This window comes from Anopheles funestus, chromosome 2RL, assembly GCF_943734845.2.
Source record: "Anopheles funestus chromosome 2RL, idAnoFuneDA-416_04, whole genome shotgun sequence".
Classification (NCBI taxonomy): domain Eukaryota; kingdom Metazoa; phylum Arthropoda; class Insecta; order Diptera; family Culicidae; genus Anopheles; species Anopheles funestus.
Window position 1 is genome coordinate 39,965,522 of NC_064598.1, and position 19,350 is coordinate 39,984,871.

A 19,350-nucleotide genomic window follows, 5' to 3' on the forward strand; every position below is an offset into this window, starting at 1 on the left:
ATTAATGTTTGTGGGGCTTCTTTTAATTCGATTGTATGTGCATTTCCAATATGCCAACTTATGATGACGATCCTTACGCTCCAATCCGCGCACATAGAGGCTTCGTGGGGGAGAAAGAAAAAAGGATTAGCTTTTGTCTTTTCAAAACCCCAACTGTTTCAGTCACACTACCATCCTTAACAAGACGCATGGTGCTGAATGTTCGGTACGGATAGTGCGCTAATATCATGCACATCGTAACCTCACTTGTCTTTCGGATATTCTAATGCGCAGATGAAGAAGGCGCGGATTGGTAGCGAAAAAGGTACTGCTGTACTGCTAGCCTGCCGCAGGTTACACACACCTGAACGCAGCGCCCGTCTAACATCTCGCATCTGATTGCATGCATGATTTAGTAGTGAAGCCGACATCGGAACAATCTGAATGGCAAATTCGTGCCTGTGTTCTGCTCTCCGCAGGCCTTTTGCTCGAAAGGATGCGCTACGTGGCAGGGTTTAGTATCCGAGCGAACTGTGACTGGATGTGATAGACGCGTCTCCGCGCTACAGGCGTCACTTATCCGGCAAATTCCCTCCATCGATTACATTCGTCTGCATTCTGGTGAATTGAAAAGCAGCAGGATTCCTGATGAGATGTGCCAACGAAATCTATTAACCGAATTGTAATGGTTTAATAACGAATTTCACTGGGATGTAGCCTTAACGTTCTGGACTGTTACAGTAAAACCGGCGAGAAAAGGGGGACAAAAAATTACTGTTTTTCCCCCAACCCCGGCCAAATGTAGTCCGGTATAGTTTTCCGCATCTAACCTCGATTAGTCGAATAAATTGACGGCCAACCAGCGAATGTTAATAGCTAACACCTTGAAGGAATGTCATACCGCAAAACCCGATGACGCGCAGCAACCGAAGCAGCAATCGGTCCCAAGTGCGCACCAAAAATGGTCCCGGGGTGATGTGGGATTGGGCTGGAATTGAATTAAATAACTAGGCGGTGGGTAAGAAATCATCGCCAATTGAAATGATCGATATGCTGCGGCTGTCAAGAATTAAGTCATCAATTGAACCGAACCACACAAGGGAAAAACGGCAGCATTCACGTTCAACAGCGCGCAGCCACCCAATGATTGGGGCACCCGTGTGCAATGGGCACCCAACCCAGGGCTCCATCATCCTTCGCACCACGGTGGGTCTCCCTAGTCAGCGTGCGTGTGTGTTGCATTTCGATGTAAGTCAATTGCTCAAATATATTCTTCGCTCAGCAAAAAAAAAAAAAGGATACGCTAACTTCTTCGGCTACGCAGTTGAAACGCGCCTGAGGGTGCACAGCCACAGGCCATGATGCGTCATCGTATCTGTGGAAGTTAGATTATGTGTGTTTAAATTTGCTCCCAAGAAAAACTATTGCTATCTTCCTATGGTGAGGTTTATACCATAAATGGAGGGGAAGAAAATCATTTAAGATGTGTTTTATATCTATCATTCAACCGTTTTTAGAAGAAATTAGTGAAGAAATTCTGTAAAAGCTTCTTTACAGATTCGCAATCGAAAGAGCTTTGTTAAGTGTGGAACCCAAGAGTTTTGCTAAAACGTGGTGGCGAACTTTTTTTTTTCTTCTTCAGTATCTCCCCATAACTGCCATTGCGCTTAAACGTCCAGCATCCTGCTCCATCATTCCGCGGGGTTTACTCGTTTCCTTTGCTCTCTTCATCATTCACACACACACACATACATTGACTCTTTCTCTTTCTTTCTACCTCTCCATCTAACTGTTGCATATTGCTCCACGAACGAGTGGAGCAGTTCGTGCCTATCTATTCTCTCAGCATTTATCGTTCCTACTCTAGCTTACCGCCCTTTAGCCCCCTGCTCGGGTGCGCAGCATCTTAGCCGTGTTTCTCTTTTCCACCATGAAGCACCGGGAATGACCAGCAGCAGCAGCCGCCGTGGTGCCCGGCGAGAGCTAGGCGGCGACGAATAGTGTATACATTTCCATCAAGGATTATAAAAGGAAGTTACAGTGCCGGCAGATGTTTAATCGTGTGTTGATAGCCGCAACGATCTGATCGTTTCCTGCACAGCACCTAACAGAAGCTTTCGGGAGCATCAGGTTTTTTTTTTTTGTGGAAAGACGAAAGATAAGGAGTGTGCTGCAACATCGAACGAGATAGAAAATTGAGTGCGTGAAGTTTGTTCTGCCAGGAAGCCAGGAAGGAATTTGTTCCAAGTTTCCGAGAACGAAAAAAAAATATAGTCCTGCTCGTGCGATCTAGTGGACTGGATAAAACGTACCGTTAAAGTCGTGCGTTAATTAACGGCGCTGGACAGTTTCGGTGCTTATTTTGTGTGTTAGCAACACGTGCTAGTTGTGCAGCGGGACCCTTCAGTGCGGCAACTTCCGTGGAATTAGTTACCGCTTTCTTGGGAAAGTACACCGCTTACAGGTAAGAACCGGGGGGGAAAAAACAGGAAACAAGGACATGTTTCATGATAGATCTGATTTTCGTTCAATGATGTGGAAATATCAAATATTTTGCTGCTTCATTGCTCACCATATGTTACAAACCGTTTATGATGATCAAAATAGAATGATGGATCATCCTCGTCATGATGGATTTGGCAAAGGACTACGGTTTGAAAGTTTATTGTTTCTGGAATTAATAAGTCGGTATGTGTGTTGTAATTTCCAATGAGTTTTTTACTGTGCTTCTGTGTAGCTTTTTTCATACATTTTGTTTCTGTTGTATAACACTTTGCTATCTTCATATTTAACAGCAGTCCACAATAAAAAATATATTTATATTTACTCAGTTGAAGTGTGGATGACGAGATATGAGGTGGTAAAGGGTGGTTAACGGCGAGTTTAATCGTTTAATCTACAATTAAATAATCGATAAGACAAAAGAAACTTAAAGTCTTACCCGATAAGACAACGGCTAACCTGCTAACGATGTTGTTCAACATAAGGAACATAGTGAAGATCTTGATCAGGCTATACATATGCTTCACCTAAAGCTTCACACAATTGTTAGTGGAACAAGATGACGTGCAGTGTTGCCAACTGATCCCGTTAATCGTACGATTGAACTGTGATAAGATGGATCGTTTTCTTACTATAAAAGCAAGGCATGGCAGTGTTGCCAGCAGTTAGCATCAGCATGTTTAAAGAGTAATATTATTGTGTTAGCTGACTGTTCAGGTGGTGATATTGGTGTATTAGATACCGATCCTCAGAGGGCCCGGTGTTATGATTGATGGTTTGCAACCTTTAGGCCCGCCGCTTCCAATCTCCACGAAACGTGGCGTTATTGAGATTTCACGTGAGTTTCTATTATCTACCATGTCAACGCCCATTTTCTAGTCTCGTGATCGTTCGCGTCTAGTGGCAGTGGCAGGTCTGGGGAGCTGTTGATGTAGGTGATATTTCTTATCAGTGTGTTTCTTCTAGCCAGTGATTTCCGTTGCTGCAGGTCATTCATTCATACTGTATGCGAGAGTTTTATTTTGTATTTATTCATACGTTTTGCGCTCCATGATTACCGTAAAGGATCACGCTTGGTAGTGTATTTATTTTTGGAAATCCTGAGCCTTATCACTTGCATATTACTGTTAAACAATTTTTTTTTACAGTAATCGTACAAGCTGTTAGTCTTGGCTGGATTAAGACTCTTATGATTACCCACTAGATTAGTCAAGATCAGACATGATCCTACATCTTATGGGATCTTCAATTAAGGGGATCTTCATTCTAAGTATTTAACAAGTACTGAATTTAATAAATAAAGATCATTTAAATTTATTGCATATTAATTTGGTTGCAATTTTTCTTGAGTAGTTTAACCATGTTTTATAACTTCATAAATGCTTCATAAATGATAAGGATAACTTCACTAATGTCATCTCAACATTAACCAATAAGTAATTTGTTTAAACGTATCCTTGAAAGTAAATGTTATTAAACTCCATTTATAGTGGAGTTATGCTTTGAGAGTTTCCATTGTTTTTGTAAAATATTTAAAGAAATATAATTAATATTTGTTTAAATTTAGATTTTTCAAAATACATCTAATATTTTACATTACCAACAAACCTTCAGCATATCGTAGATTTCATTAATATATAAAAATTGTGTGTCATGCTCAACCCATAAGTCTTAGCAACGCAAAGCGCCCAGTTTGAGGTGAATAGTAAAAGTGCCTATATCATGTAATTAGCTTTATACACATGCATTGTCAAACAAATTAAGTGAATCATTAAATTATCCGCAACTTAAACGGTAATCACCTGCGTCATGCGTCACAGCGCAACAGTGGCTGAAGATTGCACGAGAAAACCGATCACCGGCGGTGATTACAAGCCGCCCAGTGCCGCCTGATAGTCTCACGGGATTGACCAACGGACGTGAAAAAACCCTCAGTGCAATAGTTACAACGTAACGTTCTAGTTAATGCTAGTAAGTTTCCGCTGTGTGTCGAAAACTACTTTCGTTTTCTATGGCCTTTGACATGCCTACGTGACAGTGATCATGTAGGAAACCCGCATTCATCCATCCACAGCAAGATTAATCCCATCGGGTTACATCCATCAATCCAGCCAAACCATTTAAGTTCTAGCCCTCAAGTTCTAGTACTCAACAACTCAGAACATGAGATCGTAACACTTGTTAAATGTGTTTTATAGTCAGCTTAGAGCTTCAGATACTTTTGTGGCAAACAATAAAACAAAAATGTCATTATAAGAAATGAACGTTGCCTACCAAATTGAGTTAAACCTACGGGATAGGTGGAAACAGAGGAAACCTGATTAACGATTGTGAGTCATCGTTATTTTATCTCAGCTTCCTTCTTCGATGGCGATTCGTTCGCATCACGTTGTGTGGAAGGTCTCGTTTTAAAACATCAAGATAAGTAGCGTTGAACGGAAATTCCAGTTTATCTGGAGGAATATAAAAACAAAACTAGTTTTGCATCACAGTTTGGTATAAAATTGATGATTGGCAAAAAGCTTGATCGACAATGCTTATTAAACACAAGCAAAACTTTTGCTTATTTCAATGTTATAATCACACGTTAAAATGTTAAAATCATATTTATTAAAATTTAAATCCTCACCCTCCATGAAGTGATGGTAACCAAAAAAAATCCTTTTATCATTCCGTTGGTGCGGCGAACCTTTGCATCTGGCCAAACCGGTAGAGAGACTTTACTTAACCTGTTCATTTACCCGGTCACCTTCTGATTGACTTGCAGCGAATGCACCACCGAGTCATAACGAATGGTGCGCAAGACGAACAGCTGAGCGTAATGTGTCATTTTTATAGTTATTTTGACCTTGGCAGCCATTCCCCTTTCCCGGTTGGATGCGGGACAGGGGATGAAGGTAGCGGTCGCGGAAGGACACACACACACACACACATATGGTTAGCTGCATGTGCTAAATGTGCACGTGAGGAACAAGGAACAAGTCAAGGAGGGAGGAAGGGGGAGTTGATGCATGCAAAGCCGAAGAGAACTAGTCTTTCCCATCTCTGCTTGATTTGCAGTTGTATTGCATTTTGTGGCGCACACGGTGGCGCACACCGACGACAACGCGTTTTTTTTTGCTTCGTTAATCGAAATGCAACCGTGACGACGGAGTGCACGAGATGCAGCCGGATCACACTGCACCGTGCTGATGACGCTGCTAAAACATATCGGTGACAGATGCAATTCTGTCGAGGAGGTAAAAAAACAACTGATCTAGATGGAGTACGTGAACTATTGCACGTTGGCTTGTGAGGTCTAGGCCGCTGTCGATCGCGACAACTACAGTGGGAAGCGAGTGGACGGTGCATTAAGCGGTTTTGGGGCAGAGGCATCCGTTACTGCGGGATATCGTGACAAAGCGAACTAGACTAATAACGCTTGCTTTCCAAAAAAAAAACCTTTACCTAATTGCCGTTACCCAACTTCCGAGAAAACTACGACACACTTAAAGCTAAGCTCCCTCCGTCCTTTCGGGTCTAATCTTGATTGGCACCGGCATACGCTAATGGTGTTCGTGAATCATAAATTTGTCAGCTGGCAAACAAAAAACGCGGTGTAGGATAGCATTGACGTCAGTCCACAGTCTGGGAGTCGCAATGTTTCGTAGGACATTATACTTTCCTTCGCATGGACGATCGTGCTTGACACGGGTGTTCCTGCGACATTTGGCAATTTCTAACAACGAATCAAATCATGAAACCGATATTGGGGAAATGATACGGAAGAAGAAACCCATGCTCACAGCATGAAGACCGCCCGATAGCTGCACGATCATTCATTAGTCACTTGAAAAGAAAAGACTTGAAACTGGGAGTTGCTGCTAAACCGCTTGTCCCAAGATTGCCGAGGATTTTTCTGGAGCAGTGAAGATTGTTCCCTTCTTTTCTTAAAAAAATGTGTGTTTTTTCCCTTTTTATGCCACGTGGAATCCCTATCGTGATGTCGATTTAACCCCCAACGCTTCGCACTCACCCCACTTTTCACCCTTTTGGTAGGTTGCGTCAACGTATCTACTTCCATACGCATAGGTGTGTATAGTAGTATACGAGAGTATTCGCAGATCACCCGTGGAAACACGCGCTCAAGCGTTGCAGTGTGGCGCGAAATGCCGACCGGTCGCCGACCATAACCGAACGTGATCGGCTCCATCGTGTCTGCTGTGATATTAGCGGCACACAACTGTGTCTCCATTCCTCAAGCCTCAAAAACGCATGGCACGGCAGGCCATAAATGCAGGCATAACGTGATCGTGCGACAGCTGAACATTTTTGCGGTTTTCGCGGTCGCGATCACACTAACTTGGTTTTGCGCTGAAGCGGCACATACAACCACACATACAGAAACGCACACATGTTGCACGATAGGCAAACGGTGCGAAATTAATACAGCATGGCAGATATCGAATCAAAACCGGTGCCCCCGGCACGATCGGACGGACGTTCGGATGATCACCGTTTTAAAAGACATGGAGCAGGCAAGCAGGGACGCTTGACACAGGGGGTGTGTGTGTGAGCGTACAGAGGAGGTTAAAGAGGCGAATGGCTTTCGTGTTGCCAATCGAGCACTGTTGCTGGGTCATTAATGATTCCTTCCAACACATACGATACCCTACCGCTTTATACTTATCCCTCCATTTTATAAAGTTTTTTTTCGCTTGACCAGCTAGGCAGTGTCCTACCAGCTAATAAACCCGATCTTTTCGGGGATTTTTATTTTAGCTTTGTTCTTCGAAGTTTTGCTATTTCCGTTAAAAACTCTGGATCTATTCGATGTAGCCGTGAGTAGACATACAATCCCTAGCATATAATATCTGCCAGACCAATTCGCTAATGTTTGAAGAATGTCCAATCAGTCTATGACCATCTTACGGAGGCGTCAATTGCAGAATATGTAAGCACTTTTGTTGTCCGCTTAGCTGAACCCCAACATTTCCTTTTCCTTTAGATCGCCAACAAGTGTAATCAGATAGCAAAATCGTTCTGTCAGCAGAATGGTCATACGTTTTTTTTTGCTTATCGCGTTTTACCTTATCGCCGTTGATGCAATGAAAGCTAACCCTTTGGCTGTTGGGTGTAAGTGATTGCATGCAAATTTAGTACGTACTGAAGAAATTACTTTTCTCCCAGTGAACAGCCTCGGAATTATGTCAGTTGATTGGCTTCGTTTTGGATTTGTTCATGTTCCTAAACCATGTTTACTACTGTAAAGATTATAATAGCGTCAGAAAATTTAATAAAAGGGGTTTTTAGATTGTGGAGAACCTTCCCAATTTCCATTCCACTCGTCCAAGACTTTTACACGAACATCCACTCCACTTTTACACGAAAATTTCCAAAAAGGTTCATCCTCCAAGATGTGTGTAATAAACCTTACAAAATTCCGGTCTCAGGTGTTTAGAACTTCTTTCTCAATTATACAGTAGTTTAATGATTGGTGAATTCGCATGAAAAAAACTAATAACATACATATCTAAAGCATAGACATTCTAGGTTTAGTTTTGCCCTAAAAATAAGATAGGCCAACAGGTTTAGCTGATAGTTAATGGTTTATCGAATAGCCGAATAGCCCATTCCTAGATGATGTAGAATCTGCGGCTTTCAGAGTATTAGACCTCATGTCCTGGGATCAATAAACTCTATCAGTAGTTACACCTTTTTCTTATTAATACTATTGGAAACTTTGCCAAAACCATTGCAATTTTAATTAATCATCTAGAGGAGAATATTTACTAGAATAAATTCGTAATGACTTCGTGTTTTTTTCCAATATTAGACGAACAATTACAGCGCAATTCGTTCAAAAAATTGTTCAATCATCAGGTGTGATGAGGATGTCTGCAGAGATTACTATTGCACACCACACGGTGATGTGATATGCCCGTATGTGTACACCACGGGAGATAAGATCCATAGGTAATAAGGTACGTTTTGTTCGATTTCTTTGCAAATCAAACATTCGTACTAGAATTGACTTCATTTGCAATGATAAGCTCACCAAGCTTGCTAATGGTGATTGATTGATTTTATCACTGATTCGACGTTTTTGGGAAATTGACACCCGCAACACTGATGAAGGTCGTGTACGTGCCACACGTTACCCGTAGCTCTACCTGATTGACTTACAGGACGCATGGCATGTATGTCGTAGATGATTTTTTGAGAATGCCCGGAAGGAACCAGAACATGTCCAGAATTGTTGGTTCGGAGTAGCGATAAAACTGTGGATGATCGACACATCGACATATTTTGTTGACTTAGATTTTTGAGCAGGCTTTTAAGACTATATCACTGTACAACTTACCGGAAATCGTACGGAATGGAACTAAGAGACACAGGAGACTCCATTTTTTGCTGCTGATAAGGTGGTGTGGAGGAAAAAGAACACAAAAGAAAAGCGATCATATCCGACCAAGGGTTTTTTTTTTTGGTGTGCTGCAGTTATTGCAGGTATGTTCTGGCTGTAACGTGTTAATGGCAGTAGCTTACACAGTCGGTCACATTCATGGTGGCGGCTCCGGTAGCACCAAAGGAATGTTTAAACATTTGTGTTTTTTTTTCTTCTTTTTTATGTTTGCTTTACTGGTGACAAAGCGTGTGTACGTTGGGGTATTTTGCCTGTGCATGTTGATACGCGAACGCACCCCATATATTTAACACGCTGGTGGGTTTGGACTTCCCAAGAATTCGTTTTGGGATGATGAAATTATGACCGTCAGTTACGTTTGTTTGAGAAAATGTTACATTTTATGTCGCCAGTCAAGCATTTCCAAATAAGAAAAAAATACCCCAACTTAATCTTCCCATATTTAAGAAAGTCGGTTAAAACGTTGCACGCACGTGTCAGTTATCACTCTTTCTTTCATGCATTTCCAATACATTACAACAACGGACACAATGAACTACTTTTTTCAAACGGAGCTACAGATAGTCCCCGAGATGTAAGGTATCTCTTATAGACGAGTTCGTAGATAATTTCGACAGTTCATTGATTTTATCGCACAAAATTGCGTTTTTCTTCAAGAAAATCAAATGCAAAGAGAAATACATAACGCGCAGAGAAGGAAGTTGATTCTGCAACTGTCAATTTGAAACGAACTTGAAAGGAAATCCGATATGTGCGGAAATTCGAGATTTTTTTTAGGATTTCTGCGGTCCACTATAATATTGAATCTCGGCGACCATCTGTACATTGAAATGTAATTTTACTTCTAAACTATTTTACTCCTTTTCAGTAGCTCTTAGACCAGAAACTGTTTCCTGTGATTAATTCAAACTATTCCAATTGATCAGCCATCGTACAATAATTATTCTATAGGTGACCATTTAACATTAAAATTAGTGACCTTTATCTTCCTCGTAGTACAACTAGGATAATGGTTATGGAAAAAAGTGAGCTATCAATCAAGTTCACATTCTACAATTACCAACCCTCCTCCCTCAGTTGGATTTGTTCTTGAAATTGTGTAATGATAGCTAATTACCCGTTCGTAGCAAATAGTATACGAACGATGCGTAATAGATTCCAGCCTCCGGAATCGGAAAATCACCAACCATCTCCCCCACCACCAATTTCTTGGAACTACGGAAAGTTTTGTGGAATTGTTTGACGAAATGTCGTGAACAATTGATTTGCAGTTTTTTTTGTTTTTGTTTTTTTGGCTTGTGTAGTTTTTTGATTAGCGAAGCCCTTGGAAATGTTGAACAGATAAGCGTTAACAGTCGTTAACAGAGCATGGTAATTGTTTATATATTTGGCAGCATAGTGGCCCGCACACGCCTTTGTTCAAGGTCTTCCAATGGTGGATACAGAAGGAAGCGGCGTTGGAGAAGCGAAGGAACAGTGTTCACACAAAACAAAACCAAAGGGCTTATTTATAGCGTGACAGTGATGGCCAGTGAAGGTGCGCTGACGGAAGCTTCCAAATGTGAAGTACCATCTAGTGTCCTCGAGCACTATCGGTAGCAACAGGGCAGATCACGTGAAAGTCACATTCTGCTCAAAACGCCGGCCATCCCATCCGAGATGGGCTGAAGTATTCTCACGGCGTGGAAAGCAACTGATGCAATTCAATTCTAGTGCTCACACTGGGCCGGTGTGGGTGGCTCTCCTCTGCCAATTCCATATATCACCCTGCCCAAGCTGTCCCTCTCCCGTTTGTCAGTACTTTATGGTCTGTGTTCTGGTTAGTTGGTGTGTTGATTTATTATCCCAGCAACTAGCCACAACGACCGGCTATCATACGCTTGGAATAAGTACTAATCTTTTATAGTGGAAAGGTCTACTTATCGTATGCACAGGTGCCGCCACCTGGATGTAGTCGGTTTTACATGATTAATTTTAATTAATGATCCCAGTTTGTCGCTCTATCAATCCGGGTAACCAGCAGTGAGACACGTTTCACTCACGTTACTCCCACGTCCAAGGGTGTAATAGAGGTAGTCGGACGGATGCTGTATCGCTGGCGTTTATGTTCTTTCTGCCGTATGTAGTAGATGATCTTTAGATGATGTAGGCGTGCACTTCTAGTATATATATATATGTATGTGTGTGTACATGTGCCCACTTTCCCGTGAATACGTGAATTGCAGAAGAAATCGAAGAAAGGGACACAAAAAATAATACCCACGATCGGACGTTTTGCTGTAGCAGTTACCTTGGGGAGTTACTGGGGAAGAGGAAAAAAAGAAGGTCCATAGGAAAAAAAATCTGCCGTACCTAATAGAGGTGCGGTGTGTGCCGTTGGGTCTGTACGATTGGGTTAGGAACGGACACGGTTTGGCAGCAGGAATCGAAGTGGGGATGAGGAAGCCACTGTGAAAGAGCGGTCGCCCGAGCTCTCGACATCGTACGATCGCCGGGCCAATGTTTCCAGCGCACGATGATGACGAAGGGAAACCACGGAGAGAAGGTTGAATAGAGACGCTAAAAAAAAAGAAACAAGGGCACACCGGTAGCAGCGGGGGCACCACAAAAAGGGTCTGTGGACCGTGTGGTGTGGTGTGTATATGTACGAACGCAAGGCTCAAATCTGATTCAAAACTTCAAACCGCCTAAGACCACCACCGGCTTAAGTCTGGTGTCGGACCGTGTCGGATAGACGCAAAACTTGAGCGCCCTCTCCGCTTCGAATCGGATGTTTTTTGGAGGGTTGCGTTTGGGGAGGGGTGGTGAGGGCAAATTTTATGTAACGAAGGCAAACGAAACGGTGCTAATGGCTTCTGATCATGACTGACCGGTCCTTCTTGCCTTTTCCTATTCCCGTCGCGCCGGAATCACCGTATCACATCGTCTTCCATCGAAGTGTTTCTACCGCTGCGCTGTGCTCGAGGTCTTGGGAAGTCTTGGGGGGGCGGGGGGGGCAAACTTTTTTTTATTCCTAATCGAGCACGGAACGCAGTCCATTGCATTAAATCGACAAACCGAAAAAGAACGAAAATAAACGTCGTACCACTGGGTGACAAAACGCGTGGCGTAAGAATAATTGAAGATCGCACTGCAGCTCGGCACAAACCGATCACATCTAGTGTAGGAGTATTTTTTTTCACTTCAATTTATTGCGGAACGATCGTATGCTGGACGATTTTCGACACGTTTTCATGCCGGAATGCACATGCCAACAGCGAGCATGAGCCCCTAGGACAAACCCGCTGGTCTAGGCCGTGAGCGAGATAGTGCGAACCAGTCACGAATGTGACGATGGAGAGAAATACGCACACAGGCGCACACCGTCAAGCGGGGGCTGGTCACCGCGAACACCGGGAGAGAATGAACCGAATGAACCAAGGGTCCCCACCCCCCCCTCGCCGGCTTGAGATTATAAATTCGATCCACAGACCGGCCGTGCATTCATTCGAAACCCGAGTGTCTTCGAAAGTGTGTGCGCGCGCGTGCTGTGTCGCTCTTATATAGCCATCATTTCGGTTCCCTACCCTACACGTTTTATTTTTTGCGATATTATAACCTTCCAACGGCGAAAAAGAAAAAGGATTGTGCATTGTGATTTTTTTCTTCTCACACGTGGATAGATAGTAGCTGGCCACATTGACCAATAAGAAAGTCGATCGGTAGACTAAACAATCCATCACGGAACACTACGTGACTGCGCTAAAACGGGGCCCTGGTTTTCAGCAAGTGATCCTGTTCGATCCGGTAGAATCATCGTGTGCCACCAGTTGACGGCCCCCTCATCGTCGCGTAATAGAATTGGTGTTGGCCCTGCATCAGCAGCCATCCTTTGACGTCAGCAGCAGCAGCAGCAGCAGCAGCAGCAATACATTCAGGTCGATGATTGTGTGCGATCGGGGTTCGATTTGATTGATTGAATCGTGTGTACGGTGTGGGTTGAACCCGGCCACCCTTCCCGATAGGTGCTGCCCCGAATTTGTACATCCCCAAACCTAGACACCATTTAATGTCAGCACTCGGTGCAAAGCGTTTATCAGCGTCGCAAAAGCATAAGCGAGAAAGTGCCAGTAACATCCACAAGCTGGCGGCTACCATCATTACGGCCATTACCGCCGACAGTACTAGTCCGAGCGCCATCGACGGTACAATTGTGAAGCGATCGTACTACTGCTAGAGGAAGCGTACAAGAAAATAAAAAGCGTATACCGATCTTCTCTGTGTGTGTGTGAAAAGTAATAAGCTTTGTGGAAACTGCAAAAAGACACCTTAGTTTACTCCGTTTTTTCGAAGATCCACGTGTACCGTGTACGTTCCCAGCCTGGTGACACGATCGTGCCCCCCGGTTTAGTCGAGTTTTCGGGTGATCGCGCCGATAGAGCGTTTGGCGTGAAATAAATACGCACCAGATCGAAACGGTGCTCCAAACTGCCGCAGATCGTACACAGCTGCAACATCATTTCCACACACTAAAGCCCCCACGGTCAGCAAGACGGCCACGCCGGCAGTAACGCAGTTCGTCCATATGTTGAGCTTCGGCGAAAAAGTGAACCTTTCCGAATTAATGTTGCTAAATGTGCTGATAAAACATCTCATAAACTCAAACATTACATAACACACGGCGTGTCGTTGGTGTGCAAGTGTGCGTGTGTGTGCATGCGTGTGCGTGTGCGTTTAACTTTTGGTGAAGAATATTTGGTCTTAATGCTATACTACCACCGGGGTCAGCATAATTGTGAGAGGTGCTTATAACAAAACAAAAGGACGTTAGAACGGAAAAGTCAACGTAAATCTTTCAGAATTTGCTACGGAGCAGCGGGCTCATCATCTTTAGTTGTGAGACGAATCTATAGCTGAGCTTCCACCCATCGGTTCCACACGGGAACAGAATCGCGTCTGAAGCAAGCTGACTGGTGCAAAAAAAACGACGAAACCACCGGAGAAGCGATTGTGGCGCCCCAGTGTAATTCGCGCGTACAGAAAGACGCAGGCTACTACTAATACTACCGACCGGTAGACAGGGGCCATCACGATCACCTATCCCGCACCGCCGATTCTTTGGCTGGCACTCGGTCGGTTTGGTTGAAGCTGCTTCATCATTTTACCAACCGCCGGTCGCCTATCGCGAAAGGAAGAAGGCGTGAAAGGAAACAAAACGATAGAAGTTGGTACTTTGAGCCATTCGCAAAAACGGAATTTGAAATCAAACAGCAAAAGGAGAGAGGAAAAAATAGAGGGAAGTCAACCTGAAAGCAACGAAGGAAGAAAAAAACACATTTTTGAAGAAGATCGTACTTGTGATCATCGAGCTCTTATCCGACCGTCTTTTGGGGGAATCACATTAAATACACGGTTGCATTGGTTGATCGGTGATCCAATCCAATCACGACATAAAGCAGTCGAAACAAAGCAACAAAGCCTACAAAAGCTCGCGGAAGATCAGCGAAAAGCGGAATCTTACAACTTACAACCAGAGAGCGTGAGGAACTTTCGTGGAGCAGAGGAAATAAAAATCAGAAACGAAACAAAAAAAAAATACAAAATACGATAGAAAGTAAGTACTTAGAGCGGTCAAGATTGTAACGAATAGTTAACCCGGGGCGCACAGACCCCGACAAAAGGTTAGACAAAAAATCGAACGAAACGAAAACGTGTCTGTAACAGCGAACGTAAGAATATTTGGGTCGCGATTCATTCATTTTCTTTTACGGTTTTTGTTTTACCCCCCTTTCACCGACCGACTTCTTGCCATTTAACCTTTGGAATTTACTTTTGCTCGGTACGGAGGCAGCCCTGCTCGAACCACTGCCACCTTCGTTGCACGATGGCACAGTGTGTGACAACCGACGGCGGACGGTGTGGCATTGCTTTCGATAAATTTAGACACTATCCCGCGGGCAGCGAACCATTACTTTTCACCCATAATCTCGGTTGGCCTCGTGGCTTTCACTCGTCCAACCGCGTGTAGAACCGCGTTGAACCGCGTTTGTCGTTATCGGTCGAGTCGATTTTGTGTGCTTGTCGCGATTACATAGCGATGATGTCACTCGAGAGTGCGTTTGGATTGGTTCCGTACCGGTACCAAGTGCGTACACTTTACATTGGCGCCGATGATTGGTGTGCTGATAAGGCGAAATTCATTCCCTGGGCCTGGCTGAAGGAGTTCTCAGCAATATTCACGTGTTTGTCAAGTATGTGGATCGCACGACAGATGATACAGCAAATGCAGGAAATATGGCACCGGACGTTAGACGGACAAACGGTCATGCTTCCGCTATTTGCTAACGTACATTTTTGGGGATCTCTAAAAATAAAAATTTATCACAACGCCGAGACGCTTAGCAATTCGCTACGAAGCAAATGTATGAATGGACTTGGACCGTTGTCTATCGCCGGTAGATCTTGCCGGATGTTTTTTTTCCACCACGTTACACGAATAGACTGATTTGTTTGACTGAGTTTCAATTCTTCATGCGAGTGTAGCAACCTTTGCAGCACAGCAAAACACGTGACATCGGCCAAAAAACTGAGTCTTGAAACCTAGAAGGGCCGGTGGTAGCATACAAAACTAGTACAAAGAAGAGGAGAAAAAAAAGGTTCACCGCTCCCGTTTTGTTCATGGTCGATCACGGTCGGTACAGCTACACACATATGTGGTAAAGGTGTCTGATGCAATTCCGAGCGGAATTTCTCATTCCCATCAAGCGCACTAGCGCGCGCGGGAGCCCTTTACTGTTCCGACGACCACGCGTCATGTTTCTCTCACGTTCGCTAGTGTTCATTAGCGATAGAGCACGATGCCGCACACCCTGCCCTGGCGTCATGCAAGCATACCACACAGGTGCATTTCGTCGGATACAGCTGTCCCCACCCCGCCCCAAACACTTCTGCCTCCCACCGCCCAACCAACTAACAGCTGATTTTCTTTCTCTTACTTTTTGTTACAGAAGACATGATGAACTTCAAACATTTGCTGATGCTGGCGCTGTGCCTGCTCCCGCTGATGGTTGCCCCCGGCAGTGGTCGTGCCGTTGTGTTGGATCCGGACACGGCACTAACCGCGTCCGCCTCATCGTCTGAGGGTGTGCGCGCGGATGGTGGCCGTGCGCTAAGACCAACGTTCGTCAAAATTACGGCCGCACCTCCGGCACGTGTTGCCCAGATCCGTGGCACCACGGTGGAGCTGGAGTGTGAAATAATGGGATCGCCAACACCGACCGTCCAGTGGGTGCACGGAAGCGGTCAAACAGCGGACGTAAGTCATTTTCAACATGTCTTTTCTTTCCCCCTTTTAGCGTGCGATTCTTAACTAACTCTCTTTCTCTCTTTCTGTCTAAATTTTCGCAACTTCAGTGGGAAGATATTAGCGTGAACGTTATCTCGGAAGACAACCCAACGTCCGTGGCACGCGTGGTCACACGGTTGGTAATCGATCGTGCATCACGAGCTTCCCAAACAACGTACACATGCATCGGACGTTCGGCTGGCCAGGAAGTTAGTTCCTCAACCATCGTTCACCACGTCGACAGTGTATCGCATCTGGGCAACTTCTCCGACATGCCACTGCTACGCCCGTCTGCTGCCGTCGATTCCATGTTCAAGAACCTGAAGGGAGCCCGCATTACGCTACACTTCAAGACGCTGTTCGAGAACATGGGCTCGACCGTGGTGTTGCCGTGCAAGGCAATCGGTCGTCCACTGCCTGAGATTACCTGGCTGAACGAGGAAGGCAACGTGGTCGGCAGCCTGCAAGATCCACGGTTCCGCACGCTGCCAACGGGTGAGCTGATCATCACCGGGCTGCGCTGGGCCGATATGGGATCGTACACATGTGTGGCGAAAAATGTCCTATCGAAAGACGAATCGGAAACATTCGTCTACCCGATACGACCTAACTAGGCTTGTTGTGATTGGTTTTTTGGTACCGGTAACAATCGAACGAAGGTTCAAGGGATGCCGGTCCTAACTAGCACAACTGGAATCTTCCGTTCGGCTTTAAACAACGCCATTGATGCATCGGAAAATGGGATACTTACACAATAAGGAATAGAGCGTAGCCGAAAACAAAGGGGGAAAATGTGCGAAAATGAAGCAAATTGAAAAACAACTTATGCCATATACTTAACTTATTTAAAGTTGCACTATTAGAACCCAACTTACACGTACATCCAACCCCCCTTATCCAACCAATTCAATGTTAGCACCAGCAAACCAACTTAACACACTCGCGGGTGAAAAGGACTCAAAGAGCCTTGGCGTCTTTTATAGCATTGAAATGCATCATCTAATTTTAATTTATTTTATAATAACCTCCTATTGGATTTGTAAACGAGCACTTATACAATGTACGTCGCGTGCAGGCAAAACATTCTCCAAGCTCTCTATCATATATTTAGTGTGGAGCATATACGCTAGTGCCGGTGAGACACGTACCACAATCGCTAACCCAAATTGAATACTAGCTGTTTAAACTCGCTGCTTCCGGCGCACCCGGGAAGCGGTAAGGATCAGAATCAGATCGATACCATACAACCACCATGTACATATATCTTCGTCGTCAATGTCTCTCGCTGTTGTTACGTGCGCGTACCTCACCGTCGTACACGAGAGTAGGCTTAAAGTCACTGCCGTGTGACAGTGCTACACTAGGCTAGGCCAACTGGTAAGAACAAAAGATGTTTTAGAAGTTCCACTGCAGGCTGCCATCTCACCGCGCGTGTATTTGTTTGTGCAAAGGGAAACACTACTAACCGGTTAATGTGTGCTGTGAGCTGCTGCAGAAGGTATAGGAACGCATTTTCCGATAAAGAATGTGTGAATGAATGAATAAAAAATTTCATTGAAAATAAAAGATAAAGCTTAAATGACTTAAACTGAGCGTTCCTTGGCTTAACAACTTACTAAGTTATTTATATCACGTAGCTACCAGTCTTGTCATCGAGGACAATGGGATCGGTATATAACCTATAACGAAGGTAATGAGTTCGTTAAGGTTTGTAATGACAGATTTCATCCCATGCATTACTTAAATCTAGTGAGTTTTTAACATTTTAGTAAATTAATCAGTTGTCAATGAAGTAAAACTGGTTTCCTGGTTAGGTTAAGTTACGCCAGAAACTGCGCGTAGCCAATAAGCTGCGCTATCAGCCCACCCCAAGGCTCAACATAGATCGGTTGCGGCAAGCTGTTGTGGCGAGGGATTTCGCAACCGCGCTTGGGGAAGCGCTGCCGGAGGACACCACCTTCGAGGCGATGTCCCTCGTTGGCGTATGATGAAGCAAGCCATCAGCAGCACAGCCGATCGAACTATTGGCCGCGTGACACGTAACCAGAAGAAGGAATGGTTTGATGATGAGTGCGGGCGAGCACTATCCGAGAAGAACGCAGCGCGTACCCGCATGCTCCAACGCGAGACCAGGCAGAACGTGGAAGACTACAGACGACTGAGAAAACAGCAGACCCGACTCTTGCAGTACAAGAAACGCAGCTTCGAAGAGTCGGATTAGCAAATAATGCTGCAGCTGTCCCAGTCGGAGGAAACTCGCAAGTTCTACAGGATGTTGAATGCGACACGGGGTAGTTCTACTCCCATGTGCCGCAACGAGGAGATATCCTGTCGGACGAGCGAGAGGTGATCGACAGGTGGAAGTGCTACTTCGACAGGCACCTGAACAGAGCAGATGCAGGAGAGACTGAACCAGGCGTAGGAAGCAGAGGAGAGCAGTATTACGTCAGCCAGCAAACACAAAGTGCAACCGCCATCCTGGGACGAAATCATTAAATCATCAAACAGCTGAAATGCAACAAGTCAACTGACAGCGATGGTCTGGTGGCAGAGCTATTCAAGATGGGCCTGAAGAGGCTTGCCGCGATTATGCAGCGACTGATCGTAAGAATTTGGGTCCAGGAAGAACAAAACGGACGAGTGGAAGTTGGGTGTCATATACCCAGTGTACAAAAAGGGCGGCAGACAGGACTGTGCTAACTTTCGAGCCATCACACTCCTGAATGCTGCCTAGAAAATCATGTCTCGAATACTCTTCTGCAGACCTGCGCCCTTTTGCCACAGATTTCGTCGGAAGCTACCAAGCTGGAGGCAAATCGACCACCGACCAAATCTTTGCTCTACGGCAGATCCTCCAGAAGAGGGGAGAACACCAGATCCATACGCACCACCTGTTCATTGACTTTAAGGCTGCCTACGATACCATAGATCGGACCGAACTATGGAACACCATGCAGCAGTACGGATTCCCAGGGAAGCTGCTACGGCTGTTGAAGGCCACTATGGATGGGGTGCAGTGCAAGGTGAGAGTATCGAACATGCTGTCGGAATCGTTTGAATCTCACCGGGGTATGAGGCGAGGCGGCGGACTCTCCTGTTTGCTGTTTAACATCACTTTGGAAAATGTCAAGCGAAGCGC

At 44.8% G+C, this 19,350-nt stretch overlaps 1 protein-coding gene across 2 annotated transcripts; it reads left to right on the plus strand.

Annotated features, from left to right (window-relative positions):
* Positions 1-1,924: 1,924 nt before the first annotated feature.
* Positions 1,925-17,799, plus strand: LOC125763285 (neural/ectodermal development factor IMP-L2). Of its 2 annotated transcripts, none has more exons than XM_049426215.1 (3): positions 1,925-2,443; positions 15,874-16,181; positions 16,280-17,799. In XM_049426215.1, the coding sequence occupies exons 2-3, from the start codon at positions 15,879-15,881 to the stop codon at positions 16,823-16,825; spliced, it is 849 nt and encodes a 282-aa protein (XP_049282172.1). In that variant the 5' UTR covers positions 1,925-2,443; positions 15,874-15,878; the 3' UTR covers positions 16,826-17,799. The 2 variants fall into 2 exon arrangements, with proteins under 2 accessions (XP_049282172.1, XP_049282171.1); XM_049426214.1 differs by lacking the exon at positions 1,925-2,443 and adding an exon at positions 12,350-14,480.
* The last annotated feature ends 1,551 nt before the right edge of the window (positions 17,800-19,350 follow it).